General features: G+C 47.3%; 1 protein-coding gene across 1 annotated transcript in view; it reads left to right on the forward strand.

Annotated features, from left to right (window-relative positions):
* The window catches only part of LOC127622077 (sodium/potassium-transporting ATPase subunit beta-1-interacting protein 2-like), a 217039-nt gene that overhangs the window by 120796 nt on the left and 72984 nt on the right, over nt 1-23259 (forward strand). Inside the window, exon 4 of the mRNA XM_052096009.1 lies at nt 14198-14398. Coding sequence (XP_051951969.1) covers nt 14198-14398 — 201 coding nt within the window. The remainder of the gene's footprint in view (nt 1-14197; nt 14399-23259) is intronic.

A 23259-nucleotide genomic window follows, 5' to 3' on the forward strand; every position in this document is an offset into this window, starting at 1 on the left:
CGCCTCCAGCACAAGATAACTACGCTTTAAGCGCAAGACAACTACGCTCATTTCAGTATCGCCGTGTGCCTCACAAGTGTTCAGTCGATGGACAGCGAGCTCTGACAGAGACTACTTGTGCACAGGAAAATTACGATGCCACACAGATGTGCTGTTCCTGGCTGTGGTCAAACAAAACCTCTGAATAAGCTGCCGAAAGATCCAGACGTCAGGGAAAAATGGATGCAGTTTATTTTTTGCGGACGTCCCAGTCATTTTAAGGATGACTGTTTTGAGAACAAATCTCAATATGATGCTGGCTTTGCCAGAAAACTGTTGCTCAAAGATAAGTCCGTGCCGACTATTCTGGGAATAATGACGACGCAAACTGTAAGTAATCTATTTTAAACTTTAAACTACTTTTTAAAGCGCAATTTCATTCATTATGAATAATCACAGTGTTTTTACTTAGTTTACTTGCATATTGTTCTGGCTGGGGGCGTCAATAATTGATACATAGGCACTGACGTTAGCCAATCATAACAGTGGGCGTTAACACTGAAGTCTTAAATGGAAAACGCCCCCAAAACAGACTGTTTGAATCAGAGGATGAGAAACAGGGTGGGAAAAGGTCATAAATCACTAGATTTTAAAAGTTTTTCTTAAAAAAAAAAATATTAATACTATAGTTGCACCTAAGGGAACATAATAATACAATAAAAAAAACCATGTCATGACCCCTTTAAAAACAGCATAAAGAGGACAGCATAAGGAAACGACATGAGCACCACAGCTTAATCTGTGTTAATACAGTTGTTTGAATTGCTAGGTTACAGCTCCAACATGTTATATCAAAGTTGACATGTTAGGGGCCATTACGACCCAACGCGTTCTCGCATTGAAAAAAGCTAGACAAAGCACAATGAATGGAACATGTTGCAGGTGTCTCGATAAATTTTTTTAAGAGTTGAAATTCTTTTTAATTGACACCAGGGCTGGACTGGTAGTCTAGCATACCGGGTATTTTCCCGGTGGGCCGACGCACTTTGCCGTTTTTTGGCCGTTCAGGGGCGGACTGGTCATCGGGAGAACCGAGCGGGCCGGTGGCTCGTGGCGAAACAGGCCAAATGGGCCTCGATAAAATGAGCCGCTGCGTTATGCAGAACGGACCACAAAACAGCACCGCGATATGCAGAAAAGGTCCAGTCCTGCTTGACACTGACTACAAAATTTGGTACTTAACTGTAAAACTCTGAAAAAACAGCTAGAACGACACACAGTTAAATATATCTGGGTTAAAACATAGTTTTACAGACAGAAGTATAAATATTTTTTGTAGTAATCATCGTTATGCCACAAATGCTGTCGATTGAGCTTAACTTGGATTGGAATATTCCTTTGAATATTTCCTTTATTATCATGTATATGTGGTATTATCGTTAACGAAAACTAAAACTAAAACTAAATGAAAAGATTTTCGATAACTGAAATAAAGTCAATTTTAATGATTGGAAAGAAACTGAAACTAAAATAAAATGTTTTTTAATAACTCAAAACTAACTAAAATAAAATTAAACATGATTGGGACACTTTTGCTCATGAAATCAGCTTTTCCCCACATCCTGATGTAAAATAATTAATTTAAAACTTCAAAAAGTCCATTGTTTACAGAAATTAGATTAGTAATGCTTTTTAACCATTTTAGGAAATACATAATGATACAATAGGGGTCAAGCTTTACTGTCAAACCTTACCCATCTTCACCCTTTATTATAAAATTTGACACATTTAAAATCTACCTTAATCAAACATGAAAATGCCTCTAGATATAGGTAACAGAAGACTGCCCTAAGAAATGTAATGACGTTAGACATTTGAAATGATACCAGTAAAAGTTTAAGCTTCGGCAGCCATGAAATACTAAAACTAAACTGAAAACAGAAAACACTGAGAAAGCTAAAACTAAACTAACGCTAACAGACAATACATAAAAACAAACAAAAACGAAACTAAACTGAATGACAAATTGAAAATAAAATAGAAATAAAAACTAAATTAAAATCCAAAACTATAATAAGCCTGGTTCCGCTCCAGCGTGAGACCCTAAAAAAAGACGTGAAATGTGGCACAATGGTCAAAGACATTTGTCTAGCGCATGTGTATGTAGAAAAAGCTATTTAAAAACAGCACTGTCAAATGCAAAAAACATATTCTATGTGATCGGCCCCTTAGATTTCCACATACTATTTCTTAAACATGAAATGGGACAGATTGTACATTTTCCTAGATTTGTTTTAAAAATACAGCTATTCCTAATCATGAGAACTAATCATAAGAATTCAAAGTGGGAAAGTCCTTTAAACCTTGTCCTGAGGGCGTTTGCATTAAAGTTAAATGCACAGCAGCGTTAAAAAAAAAAAAAGGTCATTCTCTTCTAAGGGTCAGAGAGATGGTGAAAAATGGTCATTATAAAACAAAAATATGACTTTTTATAGCAATTCATTCATTCATTCAAATAGCGTAGGGCCAATTGTGTTAGAAACCAGATGCACTTTGTGCTGTTTGATGTTCCTAATCATAGCTCTGACTCTTTTTGTATCATGATGCCTGAGAGCGTCCATAATTTGAGCATGGCGTATGTTTTTCTTTGGACAAACAAGGCTTTGCCTTAGCCTGTGCTGCTATACAAGGATATTGATTGGTGGAAACAAATCAATCCATCTATTCAGGTTCTTTGTATATGTTTTTATAAGAAACTATGGTGCACCGAGGCCTCAGTCTGTATTCTACAGAATAAGATGTTCTTCTAAAAAGGAAGAGAGGGTTATTGAGGACTCAGTAAATCTGAAAGGCTAAGGAGCATCTTTGAGAAAACTAGTGTCACACTCAAGCTGAGATAGACAGTGCACTCAGGTTGGGTGAGTCGTCAACAAAATGTCTGCCATTGGTGTGCAATTTGAAATGGATTAAAAGTGCTTTATCACATCACCCACATGGCTGGGTAAACAGTAGAGCCATTTACGGAGGCGGGCGAGTGATTGATCCTTCAGCGGCCTTTAAGAAAACAATGGGGACTGCGAATCAGTCTCTGCTTAAAGGAGACCTATTATGCCCCTTTTTACAAGATGTAAGTCTCAGGTTTCCCCAAAATGTGTCTGTGAAGTTTCAGCTCAAAATACCCCACGGATCACTTATTATACCATGTTGTAAATGTCTCTTTTTGGGTGGAATCAAAAACATCTAGGTTAGGTATGTAACCTCCGTTCCCTGATGGAGGGAACGAGACGTTGTGTCAGAGAAGCGACACTAGGGGTCTCTCTTGAGCGCCGATATTCACCTCTGAACTATGAAAAAAGGCCAATGAGAGTTGGCAACCAGTATTTGCATGTCCCGCCCCCGGACAAACGGGTATTTAAGCGGCACAAATACGGGAGTTCATTCAGGATTTTTCTGAGGAGCCGGAAATGGTCCAGCCACAACAGTGGCTCGGCTCAGCGACATGGCAGGGGAGACACAACGTCTCGTTCCCTCCATCAGGGAACGGAGTTACATACGTAGCCAAAACGTTCCCCTTCTGTCGCTCTCTCCACGTTGTGTCAGAGAAGCGACACTAGGGGTCCACTTATAAAAGCGCCACGCGCTGAGCCGTGTACGTGAACTGCTGATACAGGAGCGAGCAGGTATTCTTACGTGCAGGACGACCAACTGTATCAGGCTGCACGTACCCTTCCCTAATGCCCCATTTAAGCCATCAGGATTCCTTATCGTTACCCTGGAGGGGGGAACAAGGTGCTGGCCGCCAACCTGGGAATGGGCCAAGCCTGGCCGGGCCTCTTTTCTCTCTATGTTTCTCGCATAGAGCAACTTAGGCCGGGCCCTTACACGCATTGAGGGAAGGGGGTCTTAGCCCTTATTCAGGGCGGAGAAGACCCTGCGGAGGCCACGCCTACCCGAGAGGGAGGCAAGTTTAAGTGGCAAAACCATCAGAGGCCTGACTTAGGGCCTATGTGGAAAAGTCGGTCGCGGTGGTGGATCCAGCCTATAGAGGGGGAACATACAGCACGGCAACCGAGGCAGCCGTGACTGCCTAAGGGAAGTACGGGAGTCCACTCGCCAGAGGGGACAGAACCGTGGCGTTACACACAGGGGGAGTCCGAAGGAGGCCTTACCTGTGGAACACCTATACCAGTGCAGGGTAGCTTGCGGTACCCGCAGTGGCTTGGGTCGGCGAGTTCCTCCGCTGAACTGCGACCCACGAGGGCTAGGGAGGACTCAACCAGTGTCCCAAACCTGAGATCTCCTGGGAATGAAGGCGCACTGTTTCCCCTGGTTAGGGGAAGGGCTAGATGCAAGCGATTCACCCGGTCAGATCGTGGGCGTGCCACCGAGTTCTACGGGCTCGGTACCTGAGAGAACACGGGACGATACTGACTCAACTCGGAGATTGTAGAATCTCGCGAAAGTGTTCGGTGTTGCCCAGCCCGCTGCTCTACAAATGTCTGCTAGGGCAGTGCCCCTAGCCAGTGCCCATGAGGACGCAACACTTCTGGTGGAGTGGGCTTGGACCCGCAAAGGGGGGGGCACGGCCTGGGTGTGATAAGCCAGGGAAATGGCGTCGACAACCCAGTGGGCGAGTCTCTGCTTGGAGACAGCATTCCCTTTCTGCTGTCCCCCAAAGCAGACGAAGAGCTGCTCAGAGCGTCTAGTGCTCTGTGTGCGGTCCAGGTAGATACGTAAGGCACGTACTGGACACAGCAGTGAAAGGGCTGGATCTGCCTCCTCCGGGGCAGCGCTTGCAGGTTCACTACCTGATCCCTGAAGGGTGTGGTAGGAACCTTGGGCACATAGCCCGGTCAGCGGTCTTAGGATCATGAGCGTGTCTGCCGGACCGAACTCCAGGCAAGCGTCGCTAACAGAGAACGCATGCAGGTCCCGACCCTCTTGATGGAAGCGAGCGCGATCAGCAGGGCGGTCTTGAGAGAGAGGGCCCTGAGTCCAACTGAGTCAAGCGGCTCGAAGGGGGTCTCTGGAGTCCCGTAAGGATGACCGAAAGATCCCAGGAGGGGAACAGGTTAGGCCGGGAGGGAGCTATCCTCCGGGCACCTTTTAGGAACCTGACGATTAAGTCGTGCTTACCAAGAGACTTTCCGTCTACCGTGTTGTGGTGGGCCGCGATAGCGGCGACATACACCTTGAGGGTGGAGGGGGACAGCCTCCTCTCCAGCCTCTCCTTAAGAAACACGAGCACTGACCTAACTGCGCACTTCTGCGGGTCTTCGGCTCGGGAAGAACACCAGTCCGCGAACAGACACCACTTTAGGGCGTAAAGATGCCTGGTAGAGGGGGCTCTGGCTTGATTGATTATATCTATGACGGCAGATGGTAGACCGGCTAGATCTTCCGCATCCCGTCCAGGGGCCAGATGTGGAGGTTCCAGAGGTCTGGGTGCGGGTGCCAGAGCGTGCCCCGTCCCTGAGAAAGAAGGTCCTTCCTCAGGGGAATTCGCCAGGGAGGGGCTGTCGTGAGGAGTGTGAGGTCCGAAAACCAAGTCCGGGTAGGCCAGTAGGGGGCTACCAGAGTGACTTGCTCCTCGTCCTCCCTGACCTTGCATAGCACCTGTGCAAGAAGGCTCACTGGGGAAATGCGTGCTTGCGCAGCCCGTGGGCCACCTGTGTGCCAGCGCATCTGCCCGAGGGGAGCCTCTGTCCGGGCATACCAGAGCGGGCAGTGGGAGGTTTCTTGGGAGGCAAACAGGTCTACCTGGGCCTTGCCGAACCGGTCCCAAATCAGCTGGACCGACTGGGGGTGGAGTCTCCACTCTCCGCCGGGCAAGCTTTGTCTTGACAGCGCGTCCGCCATCACATTGAGGTTGCCGGGGATGTGAGTGGTGCGCAGTGACTCCAGTCGCTGCTGACTCCATAGGAGGAGACGACGGGCGAGCTGTGACATGTGGAGGGAGTGTACTCGCCTTGGCGGTTTATGTAGGCTACGACCGTGGTGCTGTATGTCCTGACTAAGACGTGTTTGTGCCGAATTAACGGAAGAAACTTCTGCAGGGCCAGAAAAACAGCCAGCAGCTCTAGGCAGTTGATGTGCCAGCGCAGCGGGCCTCGGTTCCACCGGCCTGCGGCTCTGGCGCCCATTGCACACGGCGCCCCAACCCAATTTGGAGGCGTCGGTCATGACCAGAACGCGTCGGGACACCTGCTGCAAGGGTACTCCAGCCCTTAGAAAGCAAAGGTCTGTCCAGGGTTTGAAGGTCTGGCGGCAGGCAGAGGTAACTTTTACGTTGTGCGTGCCGCGGAGGATGCCATATGCCCCAGGAGCTGTTGGAAACGTTTTAGCGGGACCACGGCGCCTGGCTTGAAGGAAGCGAGGCATTTCAGCACTGACTGAGCACGCTCGTTGGAGAGATGTGCTGTCATTGAGACTGAGTCTAACTCCAGACCAAGAAAAGAGATGCTCTGGACTGGGGAGAGCTTGCTCTTTTTCCAGTTGACCTGAAGCCCCAAACGGCTGAGTGCGCATAGTAACTCTCGAGAGTGAGCCAGTATGAGCCAGTTGTCGAGGTAATTGAGTATGCGTATGCCGGCTACTTGGAGCGGGGCAAGAGCTGCCTCTGCGACTTTCATGAAGACGCGAGGGGACAGAGACAGGCCGAAGGAGAGAACGTTGTACTGATACGCCTGACCGTCGAACGCGAACCGTAGGAAGAGTCGATGTCGAGGGCGAATTGAGACGTGGAAGTACGCGTCCTTCAGGTCTACCGCTGCGAACCAATCTAGATGCCGGACGCCAGATAGAATTTGTTTCTGGGTGAGCATTTTGAACGGGAGTTTGGACAAGGTCCGATTGAAAACTCGCAGGTCCAAGATCGGTCGTAAGCCGCCGCCTTTCTTGGGTACAACAAAGTTAGGGCTGTAGAAACCCTTCTTCGTTTCGGTTGGAGGGACAGGCTCTATCGTGTCCTTTAATAGAAGGGAGGCGATTTCTTCGCGCAGGGAATGGGCATGTTGGCCGTGTACTGCGGAAAAATGTACGCCCACGAAGGGGGGCGGAGACCTGGCAAACTGAATTGCGTAACCGAGTCGAATGGTCCGGTGCAGCCAGCGTGACGGGTTGGGCAGTGAAAGCCACGCCTCTAAACTCCGTGCTAGGGGCACCAAAGGGACGGGTTTTTGGGCGTACCGGTGGGGCTTCGCGAGCGGTGCGGAACAGGTAGCGTGGTGTCGGGAGGCAGCGTGGCGTCCGAGGCTCTGGTGCTGAGAATAAACTCAAAGCACTTACCTTGCTCCGCGCACCCGGCAGGGGCGGGTTACGTGACTGAGGAGGAGGTCTGATGCTGGCGTCCTCTGGACTCGTCTGAACCGGCCGGCCGGGGAACAGTCGTGGGGCTGAAGGCGGGGACACCGCGTCCATGGAGCCGGGACTGTTGAGGCCTGAAAGCAGAGTGCCGTGAGAATGGCATTTGCGGGCCATATGCCCCAGAGACAAAGGAAATAGCTCTTTTATTGAGAATTTGGGTACCGCAGCCCCGTTAAGGGGTGCGGCAAATGAAAAACAAGCGATTCTCCTCCGGCCCTCCACCGGGGGCGGAGCGGTCTTACCACCTCCGGAGCTAACTTCTTGGACTCTGGGTGCGTTGTCTCAGGAGCGCCTGGGAGCCTTCCGGGTCCTCGAGGGGGTCCGTGAGACAGGGGGCGTGCGCTTCCCGTGGTTTGCTCGACGCTGGGGCTGAGAGCTGGGCCCGGGTTGAGGCGGAGCAGGAGCTTGTCTTCTGGCCGTGGGAGGATGCCCTCGGCGAGCAGACGGGGCATGGGCCATGGCGGCAGGCTTGCGGCGAGGCATGATGTGAGAGATGGCCTCCGTCTGCTTCTTTACCGTGGAGTACTGCTGGGCAAAGTCCTCGACGGTGTCGCCGAAGAGGCCGAACTGGGAGACAGGGGCGTTGAGGAAGCGAGTCTTGTCGGCTTCACGCATCTCGACCATGTTCAGCCACAGTTGACGTTCCTGGACCACTAGCGTGGCCATCGCCTGCCCGAGCGCTTGCGCTGTGACCTTCGTCGCTCTCAGGGCGAGGTCGGTCGCTGAGCGCAGTTCCTGCAGCGTGTCGGGATCAGGGCCACCCCGTGCATGTTGCGAAGTGCCTTGGCTTGGTGGACCTGCAGGAGAGCCATGGCATGCAGGGCGGAAGCGGCGCGTCCGGTGGCGCTGTAGGCCTTTGCTGTCAGCGAGGAGGTTGCTCTACAGGTCCGGGAAGGGAGTACGGGGCGACCTCGCCAGGTAGAAGGGGTACCGGGGCATAGATGGATCGCAACCGCCCTATCCACCTGGGGAATCGCCGCGTACCCGTGGCGCGCTCCGCCGTCGAGGGTAGCGAGGGCGGACGAGCCTGTGGCGGTGTGACGAGTGGAGAGGGGTGCTCTCCACGAAGACGTCAGCTCGTCATGCACTTCCGGGAAAAGCGGAACCGGGGGTGAGGCTGTGGCGGCGCAGACCCCAGGAACCAGTCATCCAGCCGTGATGGCTGTGGGGAGGATGGAGGGTTCCAATCCAAGCCCACGCTGTTGGCTGCCCGGGAAAGCATGTCGGACATCTGTGCGTCAGCCTCAGCCTGGGCTTGCAAGGTGGTCCGAGGGGGCGTACCCGGCGGAGCTGCAACCGCAGCCATCCCCAAATCGCCTCCATCCCCAAATCGCTCACGGTTGTAAGCAAGCCGCGACCGCAACGTTGTCATGGTCATGTTCTCGCAGTGAGAACATGAACCATCCACAAACGCAGCCTCGGTGTGATCGCTACCCAGACACACGAGACAGCGCCTGTGGCCGTCGGAAGCGGAGAGCACTCTACCGCATCCAGAAACAACACAGGGGCGGAAGGGCATCTTTATAAAGACGCGTCCTTAAAAGGACGTTCAACGCCACTGTGTTTTGCTCTTTTAGAGGAAATTACTCTTTTAAATAAAATCACTCTTTTAGGGAAAAAATTTGTGAGAGTTTTTAAATCTGCACTGTCGATGCGCCCAGGGGCAGGAATGCACAGCCGTGCAAACAGGAGAAAGCCGCTGTTGTGCGCCGTGGACTCCAACAGTTATGCAGCAGAGGGATGACAGGAACTCGGTGTGTAGTATGCAGCAGTTGCAGACACCGACCATCGGCTCGAAGAAATTTTCTGAATGAACTCCCGTATTTGCGCCGCTTAAATACCCGTATGTCCGAGGCGGACATGCAAATACTGGTTGCCAACTCTCATTGGCCTTTTTTCATAGTTCAGAGGTGAATATCGGCGCTCAAGAGAGACCCCTAGTGTCGCTTCTCTGACACAACGTGGAGAGAGCGACAGAAGGGGAACTTACGGTTTTCGTGTCTGTCTCTTTAAATTAAAATGAGCTGCTGCTCCCCGCCCTCTTTCAGGAAGAGGGCTGTGCCTTTACAGCTCGTGCTTCGGATACTACAGCAACAACAAATCAGAACAAATATGACTGACAGCGTAAATACCGGAGTTCAGCCATATATTTATGAATATATGTTTACTGTATATCTGGTCTCCGTGAATACAATTAGAGACAATGGTAACTGACAGTTAACCTACGGGTTAAAAATGTAAAATAATGACATAGCTCTGGTCTCTGTGAATACAATTAGAGACAAAGGTCACTTTAGCCACATTAGCCGTGGAATCAGCTAATAAGCACATTCGGAAAGGCGATTTGCAAACATTCATATAATATAAAGTGCGATACTTACATCTTCAGGATATAAAGCTGGAACACAAACGGTTGGTACTGATCCATGCTTGAGAATCAAATATTACAAAAATTCTGCTTTATACTGACACTCATTCACAAGCAGTCTGAAGTAAAATGTTTTGCAGAAACATTCACACGTTTTTGTATGTTTTGGGGCACATTTCCTTCAAAAACAAAACAGTGTCTTCAGTGGCTCTGATGCTGGGTGTACATGAAGACTCTTATGTTCACTTTTACAGCAAACAACAGAACATTTATGATGCTTACGAAGCTGAGACATTATTCTTCTCACTGTATCTGCTCCAGCACAGAAAAAAAATGTGGACTGTGTGTAGATCACTCAGGGGAGCGTCTATGATAATAGGGTGGAGTCCGTCTCCAGTCGTGGGCGAGGCCTGCTCTAACGTGATGTCACTTTAAAGCAGAAACGAAAACCTTTCATTTTGACACACTGATTTATAGAACTATAAGTGGAGTGGGTGGACTTTTAGCATTGTAAGGTGGCTGTGTACACACACTACCGACTCACATGTATGTACAAACACCATGTTAAGGTGAATTTTGCATAATAGGTCCCCTTTTAAAAAAAAAAACACTGGAGGCAAATTTCTACAAATGCTAAAGAGCCACTTTTTGTTTGTGTGGAAACAAAAATTGTTTGTGTTTCTTTTTTGTTCTTAAGCAGCTATAGTTCTATGTTGTTAGTTTTAGTTTAGAAGGAAAATGTCTCATGGGGAGTTTCAGTTTGAGCTTACCTACAGTGCATGCCAACAAGCTCAGTGGCAAGTATTTACACTTGTAGGGCCTTGAAAATGTCAGATCACTGCTCTTTAGAAGGTGTTTATGGAGAATAGTCTCGCAGTGCAGGCATCAAATGTATACTCTCATTTATCTGTAGGTGTGAGGGTTAGGCTGTTTATTTCTCTTACAAGTTTCAGCCACAGCCCACAGATAGTGAAAATTGAAAGCTGCAATCAGATTGCCCAACTGCAACACAACTTCTGCAAGTCAGTGCAAAATAGATATTCACAAGCAAAGATGTATTTTCTGCTATGTTTTTTATCTGTAAAATAATCTCTGCATATTACTTTTGGACGGACAGAAATTCTGAACACAAAGTCTACAGACATTTCTGCTGAATTCTTCTTATTTATTTGTTGTTTTCTGTACAGCATTCGCGAAGACAGCCACACCACATGTTGGAGTTTTTTCCATGTCGGTCTATTAATGTGGTATTATCTATTTCAGATTTAGGAACAAATTCTAAGCAAGTATGTGGACGCAAATGCAAGGACTTGGCAAACATGCTGCCTGGTTGAACATGCTTAACGTGCGTTCTTGCATTACTGTGTGCGGGAACAAACATTATAAACAACACAAATGGTGACTGGACTTGTTACATGTCAGTCAGATTATCTCTTACTTTCTTAAAGGGATAGATCTCCCAAAAAAAGAAAATGTTCTCATTATTCACTTACCCTTCATGCCAGATGTATATGACTTTCTTTCTTCTGCTGAACACAAACAAAGGTTTGAGAAAAACATTTCAGCTCTCTAGGTCCATACAATACAAATGAATTGTGGCCAGAACTTTGAAACTCCAAAAAGCATATAAAGGCAGCATAAAAGTAATCCAGATGTCTCAAATATCATATTACTTTTGAAGATGTGGAATAAACCACTGGAGTTGTTTCGATAACTTTTATGCTGCCTTTATATGCTTTTTGTACCTTCAAAGTTCTGGCCACCATTCACTTTCATTGTATGGAACTACAGAACTTAGACATTCTTCTAAAAAAAAAATTGTGTTCAGCAGAAGAAAGAAAGTCCTACACATTTGGGATGGCATGGGGGTGAGCAAATGGTGAGAGAATTTTCATTTTTGGGTGAACTAACCCTTTATGTCAGTGGTTAATTTCCAGGATATAAGCTGCAAAGTGAAACAGACTTCATGCTGCAAGTCAAACGTTCATACTACTTTCTCTCTCTGAGTTTCTCTCTTTCTTGTTTTTCTTCTATTTTTTCTCGCTGCTCATTTTGTGTCTATGTCCATTTCTTAAGACTGATGGATTTGTTTGAATCTGTTCTCATTGCATATGCTTATATCTGAAAGCCCTGCTGAATAATCCTCTGCTTGTATAACTGGCATTCACTCAAATGACCAAAGGTATTGCAAATACTTCACACGGCAGCATTCAGATCATTAAGGCTGAAAAATGGCCCACAAAAGTGAATTTGGGATTTGAGAAATGTGATTTCTTCCGACCACTTGATTTTTGAATTAATGTCATGCTGCATTTAAGTGTGTGTTGGCTGGTTTGTGCTCTGTGAGTCACTTTGATGTCTCAGAATTAACCGCATAAGAGGCCACTTAAATAATTGCTCCACAAGATGTTTTAAAGCTTTAAACTGATTAATGATACAGCAAAACACAAGCCCTTCAATTGCTGCAAGAGATCTTATTTCCCAAATGAGACAAAGTTTGACTTATTAAATAATGATCGCAAACTGCAATAGATTATTATTTTAACATAAAATAATTTTAAAGAGCAGTACATTTCTCGCGGTTAGAAGTGGAGCCATCTCAGAGGGGAGAAATGCTTTGCTCTCACAGCCGTCAATACAGTATATCAGAGTGGACTAGATTAAGCTTGATTAAAATATTCTAGAGTGCTTGTTATTTGACCTACATTGTTAAATAAGTCAGCATTCAGAGCATAACATTTCATACACTTGAATACATAATTGAAATTAGTCTGGTGCAAGAACAACTACTAACAGTGCTTCAGGGTTGAGGAGAAACTACCGTAAAAGCAAGTTAAAGCAAGCAAGTTAAAAACAGTTTAGCTTTTCCAGTAACTCCCATATGGAGCATTAGGATGTTCAATTCATGTTAGTGTTTCATGTAAATGAATTGGGTCAGAACAAGATTCATTTGATTCATCCCCAGCCTGATCTTATTAATATATGTAGATTTTTGTAAGTTAATATTTGTAACATTATGACTGGAGTCTCTCAGCACGCCCTGGATTCGAACTTGGGACTCCAGGTGTGGTAGTCAGCATCTTAACTTGGTGAGCTACCCAGGCCCCCATAGAAATGGAGATTGTTGAATAAAAGGCTTGAATTTGGGTCTATTCCTCTAAATAGTTCTATCTGAAGATTTCGATTTTAGTGAACAAAATAAATGAATTAATTTTATTATTGTTTTATGATGCTTTTTTGGTTCATTTGTTTATTTATTACATTTTTTGGCGTATTCTGAAAACTCCTTTTGTGTCCCCTGGCAAACATAATTAAATTAAATGCTTGATGAATCATTAAACAGCACAGTTTTTATTCATTTTAACATTTTAAGGTTTAGTCTTGGTTAATGTGATATAATCCTTTTAAACGTTGAATAGGGCAGCAGAAATCACACAGAACTGAATGAACTGTTAAAACGTCATATTATAATGTCAACTATGTTAAATAAATGTTAACTAATCTAATTTATTATAAATACAATGGCATTAACTGATTAATTCCATTAATTCAATATTAATCGATTAAAAGAGCATACATAAACATTTGTACATAAGACTATTAATACATAAAGTGATGATGTTTAGATGCTGTAAATCCGTCATTATTGTTCATTTCGGGGTCTGTGCAAAGTAAGACAATGTACGTTTGCTAGTCCAAACGTTATGTAAGAATACATGTATATTTTCCTGTTTTCCATGTGTGATTTGGTTGCCAATCAAATTGCTAACATGTACATTTTCACAGTTTGCAAGTAACCAGTTTCACTGTAGTGCACTCCAAGAGTATTCTCTGAAACCCTCCACCTCCCCAGCTCCACTGGTCTAGATCTGCAACATAGGGATCGTATTTATATCTAATAGTACAACAGCATGTAATACATGCTTGATGCAGCATGTCTTGGGTTTTTCAAATTGTGCAGCAGCATTTCCACATGCTTAACACAGTGTATCTGTGTCTGGTCTAGCAGTAGCAAGTGTTCATACTTGATGTGCAGTAGCAGCAGATCTAGTCCATCAAGACCAATATCATATCAATATGTTATACCCAAATTAACATGCTAAATCTTTCAGTGAATTGTTATGATTGAACTGATGTTAGGATTATATTTCTCAGATTGGGTATCCCCTTATGAATTATTTTTTTAAAACAGCTTAATCTAGCCTTGGCTGGTTTGCTTGTCTCCCAGGCTGGTCTTTTGGTTGGTTTTGGAGGGGAGACCAGCTGAAGACCAGCTTGGCCAGCCTGGAAGACCAGCTTAAAACATCTAAGAACAGTAAACCATCTTAGGCTGGTTTAAACAGTTTTTTGAGCAGGGTAGCTACTGTGTGGCAAAACAGATAATGCATAAAGCATTTAAATGTATATCTTATAATTTATAAACCAGATATTTTACTTGAGGTGATGTTTAATAGAGTTTCTTCTCTGACTCATCTTCTCCCACAGGACACAGACCTGATCATGACCTTTAACATCTCCATGCATCGCTCCTGGTGGATGGAGAACGGCCCGGGGTGCAGGGTGACTCCTGTGACCCCTCCTCCCTCCTGGGCCCCGGAGGACCATCGCTACATCAGCATCGCTGGCTGTCTGCTGGAATATCAGTTTATGGAGGTGGCTCACAGTTCCTTGCAGATTATCCTGGCTGTGAGTTCAGTCTAATCCCTTACACTGCTTTCTATCCTGCTTACACTGTTCTTGCTAGTGTAATATGTCCGCTGGTGTAAAATTCTATTTTTACAGTTATGTACCATTCATTTATTTTCCAATATTTTAAGTATATGTTTTATTTCATTGAGCACTTGCAAAGGTCACTGCAATGTTGACGTTAAGGAACTGTTTACATACATAAATGTCATGAAAGTCATTCTGTTTATTTATTTATTTAAACTTGTTCTGAATGAAAACAGGTTTTTCACACTGTGTTGACCTTGGATCTCTAAGCCTTTTTGGAAGGGAGGAATATACTTTCTTTTTTTATGAGGCTTATATGTGGCTTTTAATACATTTAAGCTAGAAAAGCACAATTCAAACATTCAAACATAGACTAACTGAAACCCCTTCCGCTTTATCAGGAGGCAGTATAAGAGTGTATGATTGGAAAACTCGACTGCTTCAGCGATTTTGGGCTGTCGGCAGTGCTGCAGTTTTTGTCTCTTTAAAACATAACCAGTTGAATACATAAAGTCTGTACAAGGTAACGGTACAGGAAATGCTTCAAAATGTGAGCAGCATCGAGTTGTTTGGCTGGCCTCCAGTGCTGATATTGCTTGAATGTGTGTTGTTAATATGAGCTGAGCATGTTTCATCTGAGTCTTAATTATTGATTGATTTTTTTTTATTTTTTATCTCTTGCATTACCTGCGACACTGGCTTCCATCCCCTTTTACAATCAGCGCCTCTAATTCAATAGTGAAATAAAGCCCCTCTAACTTGGATGTACCAATTCTCGAATTACAAACCAGTACTAGACTTACTCTCCCCCTGCTTTTATTTTCATTCACAGAAATCTAATTTACTTATTTGTTTTTGTAAACATCATGAAATCAAAATTTACCCTGTTAACTTTCTTAATATATGTCCCTATTCTTACTGTGCATGATTCAAACAAACAAACAAACAAACAAAATGTTTGCTTTTATAATCTTTCATTAAAATGTAACAACTTTTTCCACCTCTGAAACAATTTTCAGAGGCCACTTGTGTGTTCTGAGTGTTTTAATGCACTGCTATGTGGTTGTTGGGTGTTCTGGGTGATTGCTATAGGGTGTAATTGCTAGGATATATTGGGTTGCTTACCGGTCCAAGATAAAAAAAATTCACCCCAAGACTGATATTTTTTATATTCTTCTCCCTCCTTCAGTGTAAGTCTATGGGCTTGTTTTAACCAGTGTTAGCATATGCCATGCAAAAAAGAAAAGAACAAAAATGTGAACATCCCAGTTAAAAAAAAAATAATGAAAAAAAAAAAATAATAGTTACATTAAGGCACTTAAAATGTAAGTGTATGGCTTCAAAAGTATAGACATAACTATAATGTGTATAAGTGGTGGTGGCGTAGTGGCTAAAGCACAGGGCTGTTAATCAGAAGGTTGCTGGTTCGAACCCCAAGGCCATCATCATTGTGTCCTTGAGCAAGGCACTTAACTCCAGGTTGCTCTGGGGGGGATTGTCCCTGTAATAATTGCACTGTAAGTCGCTTTGGATAAAAGTGTCTGCCAAATGTGTAAATGTAAACATGATTTTAGTGTGATCAAAGCACTTACTAGCATTACAATTCTGTTTTCATGAGAATGCAGTACTAGTAAACCCAGTAATCTGATAAACACTGTAAAAGCTGGTAATTACCTGATTTTACACACTAAAATCACGTTAACACATACAATATGATGTTTATATCTTGTGGCTATAATTTTGAAACGTTATGGACTGGCCACGTTAACATTTAATTGTAAGTGCCTTACTGTAACCACAATTTTAGCTTTTTATATAATAAATGAGGGACGAGTCCAAATAGTTATTTAAGGTAATCAACAATATGTCACAAAATCTGTAGATTGAGCTTTCCATTAAAACTTGAACATTCCTTTAAAATTTAGGATTAGAGCTTTGTTCGAATCCTTAATCCTAAGGATAAACAATATTACAGTAATAATGATGCTTGCCTAGCAAGCACTTCTAATAATATCAAATCACATTTTTCATGATCAAATAAAATTAAATACCAAGACCCATCTTGTATAACTTCCGATTGAATTTTCTGTTTTACTTTAAAAAATAAAAATAAAAATACATTTGTGCTTTGCAAAAAATGTGCAAAGCACAAGTTAAACAAAACACAATCTGACATCCTTTCCAACACACCCACACAATTTTAACTGCATACTTTACTCAGTTGGTCTGCAGTGTTCTATAATACAGCAAACAGAAAATAGGAAAAAAGCATGTATTTGCTCCATAGGTTAAACATGAGAAAAATGGTGCCATCTGGTGGAAAATATATATATATTTTTTTTTTATTTTGAAGCCAGGGCTCCAGAATGAAAGCATAATATCATATAATTCATGATAATGGCACTGGGATCAAATATTGCATCGTTTTAATGGGTTTCAATGGGTGCATGTGTAACGATTACCCTGTCTTGTTTCTCTGTTGCCCTTTTGTTTACCATTTGTTGTCACTTTTGCATTTCTCAGTTTTCACTTTAGTCCCTTATGTAATTCCATAGTCTCTTTGTTAGCGTTCGTGTTTTCCTCTGTTCATTGTTTTCACCTGCCCTTGTTAATTTGCCTTTGGTTTCTGTTAATCACATTGTTATCTTGTTTGAGTTCTGTTCTTTCATTGGTCCCTTTTTTCCCTGTCTGTGTATTTATACCCCGTGTCTTTGTTCAGTCTTTGTCAATCGTTGTTTGATGTTTGCCTGATGTTTGCGTCTCTCCCTTGTTCCCTGTTTGTCTCTACCGTGGTTACCTTATCTAGTTTATGTTTCTTTTCCCCATCGTGGGTTGTTCTTTTGTTCATTTAGTGTTTTGTTACCAAATAAACTCAAACTGCGTTTGGATCCGCATCTCTTCGTCAGCCTCATTATTCAGACGTAACAGAACGATCGACCACTATGGATCCAGCAGTTATACGGGCCAACTGCCGGTTGCTCAACCTCAAACAAGAGGGCCGCCCTGTTGAAGACCACATCAGCGACTTCCTCGGCTGGCGAAGTTCACAGACTTCTCGGACTCAGCCCTGGTGGTCTTCTTCAGGGACACTTTACACGGTTCAGCTCAGGGAGCGTTTGCCGCCGGCAACGCTTGGTTGGACTCTCCACGACTTCCTGGAGGCGACCTTACTGGTCTGCGGCTCACCCTACACCGTGGTCTTCGCCGAGGAGGATTCCACCTCTCCTCCCACTGTGGTGACTCCCCAATCGTCCTTGGCGCTTCCTGTCGCACCAGCCCCACCTGTCAGCGAGCCCGTCCCCATGCCAGTCGCCTTCCATGAGCCAGCGCGGCCACTGCGTCTGCCCGGAGGAGGAGAGAAGACGGGCTTCCGCCTCCGGCCAGCGCCAGCCCGGTCTGCGAGCCAGAGCCCACGCATGTCACGGTGAGCGAGCTAAAGCCCACGCATGTCACTGTGAGCGAGCCTGAGCCCTCGACCGTCCCCGAGCCAGCGCCTGTAGCCTCGACCGTCCCCGAGCCAGCGCCTGTAGCCTCGACCGTCCCTGAGCCAGCGCCTGTAGCCTCGACCGTCCCTGAGCCAGCGCCTGTAGCCTCGACCGTCCCTGAGCCAGCGCCTGTAGCCTCGACCGTCCCTGAGCCAGCGCCTGTAGCCTCGACCGTCCCTGAGCCAGCGCCTGTGGCCTCGACCGTCCCTGAGCCAGCGCCTGTGGCCTCGACCGTCCCTGAGCCAGCGCCTGTGGCCTCGACCGTCCCTGAGCCAGCGCCTGTGGCCTCGACCGTCCCTGAGCCAGCGCCTGTGGCCTCGACCGTCCCTGAGCCAGCGCCTGTGGCCTCGACCGTCCCTGAGCCAGCGCCTGTGGCCTCGACCGTCCCTGAGCCAGCGCCTGTGGCCTCGACCGTCCCTGAGCCAGCGCCTGTGGCCTCGACCGTCCCTGAGCCAGCGCCTGTGGCCTCGACCGTCCCTGAGCCAGCGCCTGTGGCCTCGACCGTCCCTGAGCCAGCGCCTGTGGCCTCGACCGTCCCTGAGCCAGCGCCTGTGGCCTCGACCGTCCAAGAGCCAGTGCCAGTGCCAATGGCCGTGACCGTCCAAGAGCCAGCGCCTCTCGAACCCCCTAGGGTTCCGCCTCCCAAGTCTCAAGTCTCTCGAGCCTTCCAGGGCTCCTCCTCCCGAGCTTTCCAGAGCTCAGCCATCCGAGTTTCCCGAGCTTTCCAGAGCTCAGCCATCCGAGTTTCCCGAGCTTTCCAGAGCTCAGCCATCCGAGTTTCGAGGCTTTCCAGAGCTCAGCCATCCGAGTTTCCCGAGCTTTCCAGAGCTCAGCCATCCGAGTTTCCCGAGCTTTCCAGAGCTCAGCCATCCGAGTTTCCCGAGCTTTCCAGAGCTCAGCCTTCAGAGTTTCCAGAGCTCAGCCTTCAGAGTTTCCCGAGCTTTCCAGAGCTCCGCCCCCCGAGCTTTCCAGAGCTCCGCCCCCCGAGCTTTCCAGAGCTCCGCCTCCCGAGCTTTCCAGAGCTCCGCCTCTCAAGCCTCTCGAGCCTTCCAGGGCTCCGCCTCTCGAGCCTACCAGGGGTCCGCCCCTCAAGCCTCGAGTCTCCTAGGGCTCCGCCTCTCAAGTCTCTCGAGTCTTCCAGGGCTCCGTCTCGCAAGCCTCCCGAGCTTTCCAGAGCTCCGCCTCCCGAGCTTTCCAGAGCTCCGCCTCCCGAGCTTTCCAGAGCTCCGCCTCCCGAGCTTTCCAGAGCTCCGCCTCCCGAGCCTTCCAGAGCTCCGCCTCTCAAGCCTCCCGAGCCTCCTAGGGCTCCGCCTCTCAAGTCTCTCGAGTCTTCCAGGGCTCCGTCTCTCAAGCCTCCTGAGCTTTCCAGAGCTCCGCCCTCCGAGCTTCCCAGAACCCCGCTTCTCAAGCCTCTCGAGTCTTCCAGGGCTCCGTCTCTCAAGCCTCCTGAGCTTTCCAGAGCTCCGCCCTCCGAGCTTCCCAGAACCCCGCTTCTCAAGCCTCTCGAGCCTTCCAGGGCTCCGCCTCTCAACCCTCTTGAGCCAACCAGGGCTCCGCCCCTCAAGTCTCGAGTCTTCCAGGACTCCGTCTCTCAAGCCTCCCAAGCTTTCCAGAACTCCGCCTCTCGAGCCTGCCAGGGCTCCGCCCCTCAAGCCTCTCGAGCCTGCCAGGGCTCCGCCCCTCAAGCCTCTCGAGCCTCCCAGGGCTCCGCCCCTCGAACCTCTCGAGCCACCCAGGGCTCCGCCTCCTGAACCTCTCGAGCCTCTTATGGCTCCGCCTCCCGAGACTCCTCCGGCTTTCCCTCTCGAGCCACTCAAGCCTTCGACGGCTCCGCCCTCAGAGCCTCCCGAGCCTCTTATGGCTCCGCCTCCCGAGACTCCTCCGGCTTTCCCTCTCGAGCCACTCAAGCCTTCGATGGCACCGCCTCCCGAGCCTCCTACGGCTCCGCAGCTTGAGCCACTCAAGCCTTCGACGGCACCGCCCTCAGAGCCTCCTATGGCTCTGCCTCCCGAGCCTCCTCCGGCACCGCCTCTCAAGCCACTCAAGCCTTTGGCGGCTCCACCCTCAGAGCCTCCTACGTCTCTACCCCCAGAGACTCCAGAGTCTTCCTGGTCTCCGCTCCTAGAGCCTCCCACGGAGCCGCCTACCTCGGCTCCGCCTCCTGAGCCTCTCTCAGCTCCACCTCCTGAGCCTCCCGAGCCTCTCCCGGCTCCGCCTCCGAAGCCTCCATTGGCTCCGTCTTCAGAGCCTTCATCGCCCTCGCCTCCTTCGGCTCCGCCTCCTGAACCTCCTTCAATTCCTCCTCCGGAGCCTCCCGAGCCTCTCCCGGCTCCGCCTCCGAAGCCTCCATTGGCTCCGTCTTCAGAGCCTTCTTCGGCTCCGCCTCCCTTGGCTCCGCCCAACTCTGTTCCGCCTCCTGACCTGCCCAAGGCCTTACCACCTGAGTCTGCCATGGCCCTGCCTAAGCCTCCTTTGTCGCCGCCTCCTAAGTCTTCTATGGCTCCGCCTCCGAAGTCCTCCTTGGCTCCGCCTCACACGGCTCTGCCAGCCTCAGTCCCGTGGCCTTTTCCCAGGCCCCCCGACCCAGTCCCTGTCCGGTGGCCTCCACCCAGGCCTCCTGACCCTGTTCCCGTCCTGAGGCCTTCCCCCAGGCCTCCTGACCCAGTCCCTGTCCATTGGCCTCCTCCCTGGTCCCCCAAACCTGTCCTTGCCCTGTGGCCAGCTCCCAGACCACTGAAACCTGTCCCCGCCCGGTCGATACCACCCCGGCCTCCCAAACCTGTCCCTTTGTGCCCCCATGGACTGCCTGGTTGTCCCTTGTGCCCCCGTGGACTGTCTCATCTCCCTTTGTGCCCCCCGTGGACTGTCGCATCTCCCTTTGCGCCCTCGTGGACTGTCTCATTTCCCCTCGTGGCCCCCCCCGGACTTCCTGCCTGCCCTCTGTGCCCCTCGGACTGCCTCCTTGTTCTTGTGCCCCCCCTGGTCTGCCTGTCTGCCCCCGGATTTCCTGCCTGCCCAGTGTTCCCCCCTGTTCTGCCTGTCTACCTATGTGCCCACTTGTACTGTCTGTTTGCCCCTGGTGCCCTCATGTTGTTCTTATGGACTTTTGTCTTTTGTTGTGTGTTTGTTAGGATCGTCTGGAATCCGATCTTTAAAGGGGGGGCTATGTAACGATTACCCTGTCTTGTTTCTCTGTTGCCCTTTTGTTTACATTTGTTGTCACTTTTGCATTTCTCAGTTTTCACTTTAGTCCCTTATGTAATTCCATAGTCTCTTTGTTAGCGTTCGTGTTTTCCTCTGTTCATTGTTTTCACCTGCCCTTGTTAATTTGCCTTTGGTTTCTGTTAATCACATTGTTATCTTGTTTGAGTTCTGTTCTTTCATTGGTCCCTTTTTTCCCTGTCTGTGTATTTATACCCCGTGTCTTTGTTCAGTCTTTGTCAATCGTTGTTTGATGTTTGCCTGATGTTTGCGTCTCTCCCTTGTTCCCTGTTTGTCTCTACCGTGGTTACCTTATCTAGTTTATGTTTCTTTTCCCCATCGTGGGTTGTTCTTTTGTTCATTTAGTGTTTTGTTACCAAATAAACTCAAACTGCGTTTGGATCCGCATCTCTTCGTCAGCCTCATTATTCAGACGTAACAGCATGTTTGTCCTGAAGGTCCTGAGTATAACTATTTTGTGTACACAGTGTATTATAGACTTATTTTAGGAACTAAAGTTGAAATAAGGTTGAAAAATTCAACCCAAAATACACACCATTGGAAAAATGTATGCCATTGGCATTAGCATAGCCAAAATGATCAAAAAAAATGGCAACATTTGTGAACAATGTTTTGATAACAAAATAGGCTTTTTGCACATACAGTATAAAGTCGCTTTAAGGCACAGCATGACTGCTGCTGTATGTCAGAGCATTTCATTGCAGGCCCGGAATTCCTTATCATCTGAGATGTCAGGGGTCAGTAACTGTAATGGTGACTGCTGGTGTCTCATAAAGAGCTTTAACATAGAGCAGGCAGGCATCGGCTCCATTCGCCCTGGGATTTATAGTCCTTCCTCTGTTGCGACTGATGCTCCTGCAGAGATATTATATACAGTAGTGAATAGCAGAGGAGAAAGGCAGCTGCTTGTCTGTGCAGACAAAAAGGCTTGTGGGAGGTATTAGTGGCTTTGTGGTGCCCCTTCTCCAGAGAGCAGAGCTGGAACCGCTATTCCCTTATTGACGGTCACATCTCTATTCAACTGGAAGAAGCTATGTGCAGTTTGGGGGGCAGGGTTAAATATCCCTAGTTTAGTTTTACATACAACTACAGTATGTATACTTCCCTGCTACACAGCATGAAAAAAGCAATATTTTAAATTAAAAGGATGGCATAATTTGTTTGCAGATCTCTCAATTTGAGGTTTTTCATGATTGTGGGAAACCTGATACTTTAAGAGTACAGGAATTTGGACGCAGCCTGTCTTTTACGTGTAATTACAGAGCTGAAACCTCTCATCTGTATGTTGGAATATGAGAGAATCCCAAAGCTGACGAAGTGTTTTATAATGACTTCACACATGCTATGTAATTAGGCATGTGTGTTGATGAAACAGATTTTAGAGTGGCGCTGTGTAAATGACAATATTAGAGCAAACCTGCTTCCCAAGGAAAATTTTCCCCCTCCCTCTTTAAATATCAAGGATTTTGCTTTTGATTTTTTGTTAGCCGTTTGATATGCAGAACCTATCATGGATAAGTACCTTTTCATACTCATTTCCATGCTCATCTTTATAAATGTCTTATTTGCTCAGACACCATATGTGTACATCAAGCTCATGGACTCTAAAAGACCCCTGAAGGTGTCCTGTGGAATCTGGCACCAACACATTAGCAAGAGATCCTTCGAATCCTGTAAGTTGCGAGGGGAGATGCCGTGGATTGGACTTGTTGATCCAGCACATCCCACAGATGCTCAATGGTATTGAGATCTGGGGAATTTTAACTATTCGTCAAGTTCCTCAAACCATTCACAAACCAATCACAAACAAAGTGTGCAGTGTGGCAGGAGTCATTATCCTGCTGAAAGAGGCCACTTCCATCAGGGAAAACCATTGCCATGAAGGGGTGTACCTGGTCTGTAACAATGTTTAGGTAGGTGTCAAATTGACATTCACATGAATGGCTGGACCCTGGGTTTCCCAGCAGAACATTGCCCAGAGCATCACACTCCCTCCACAGTTTTGTTGTCTTCCCACAGTGCACCCTGGTGCCATCACTTCCCCAGTGAAATACTGCACACCTACATGGCCGTCCACTTGATGTAAAATAAAACGGGACTCATCAGACCAGGTGACATTCTTCCACT

The sequence above is a fragment of the Xyrauchen texanus genome, chromosome 28 (genome assembly GCF_025860055.1).
Source record: "Xyrauchen texanus isolate HMW12.3.18 chromosome 28, RBS_HiC_50CHRs, whole genome shotgun sequence".
In the NCBI taxonomy this organism is placed as follows: domain Eukaryota; kingdom Metazoa; phylum Chordata; class Actinopteri; order Cypriniformes; family Catostomidae; genus Xyrauchen; species Xyrauchen texanus.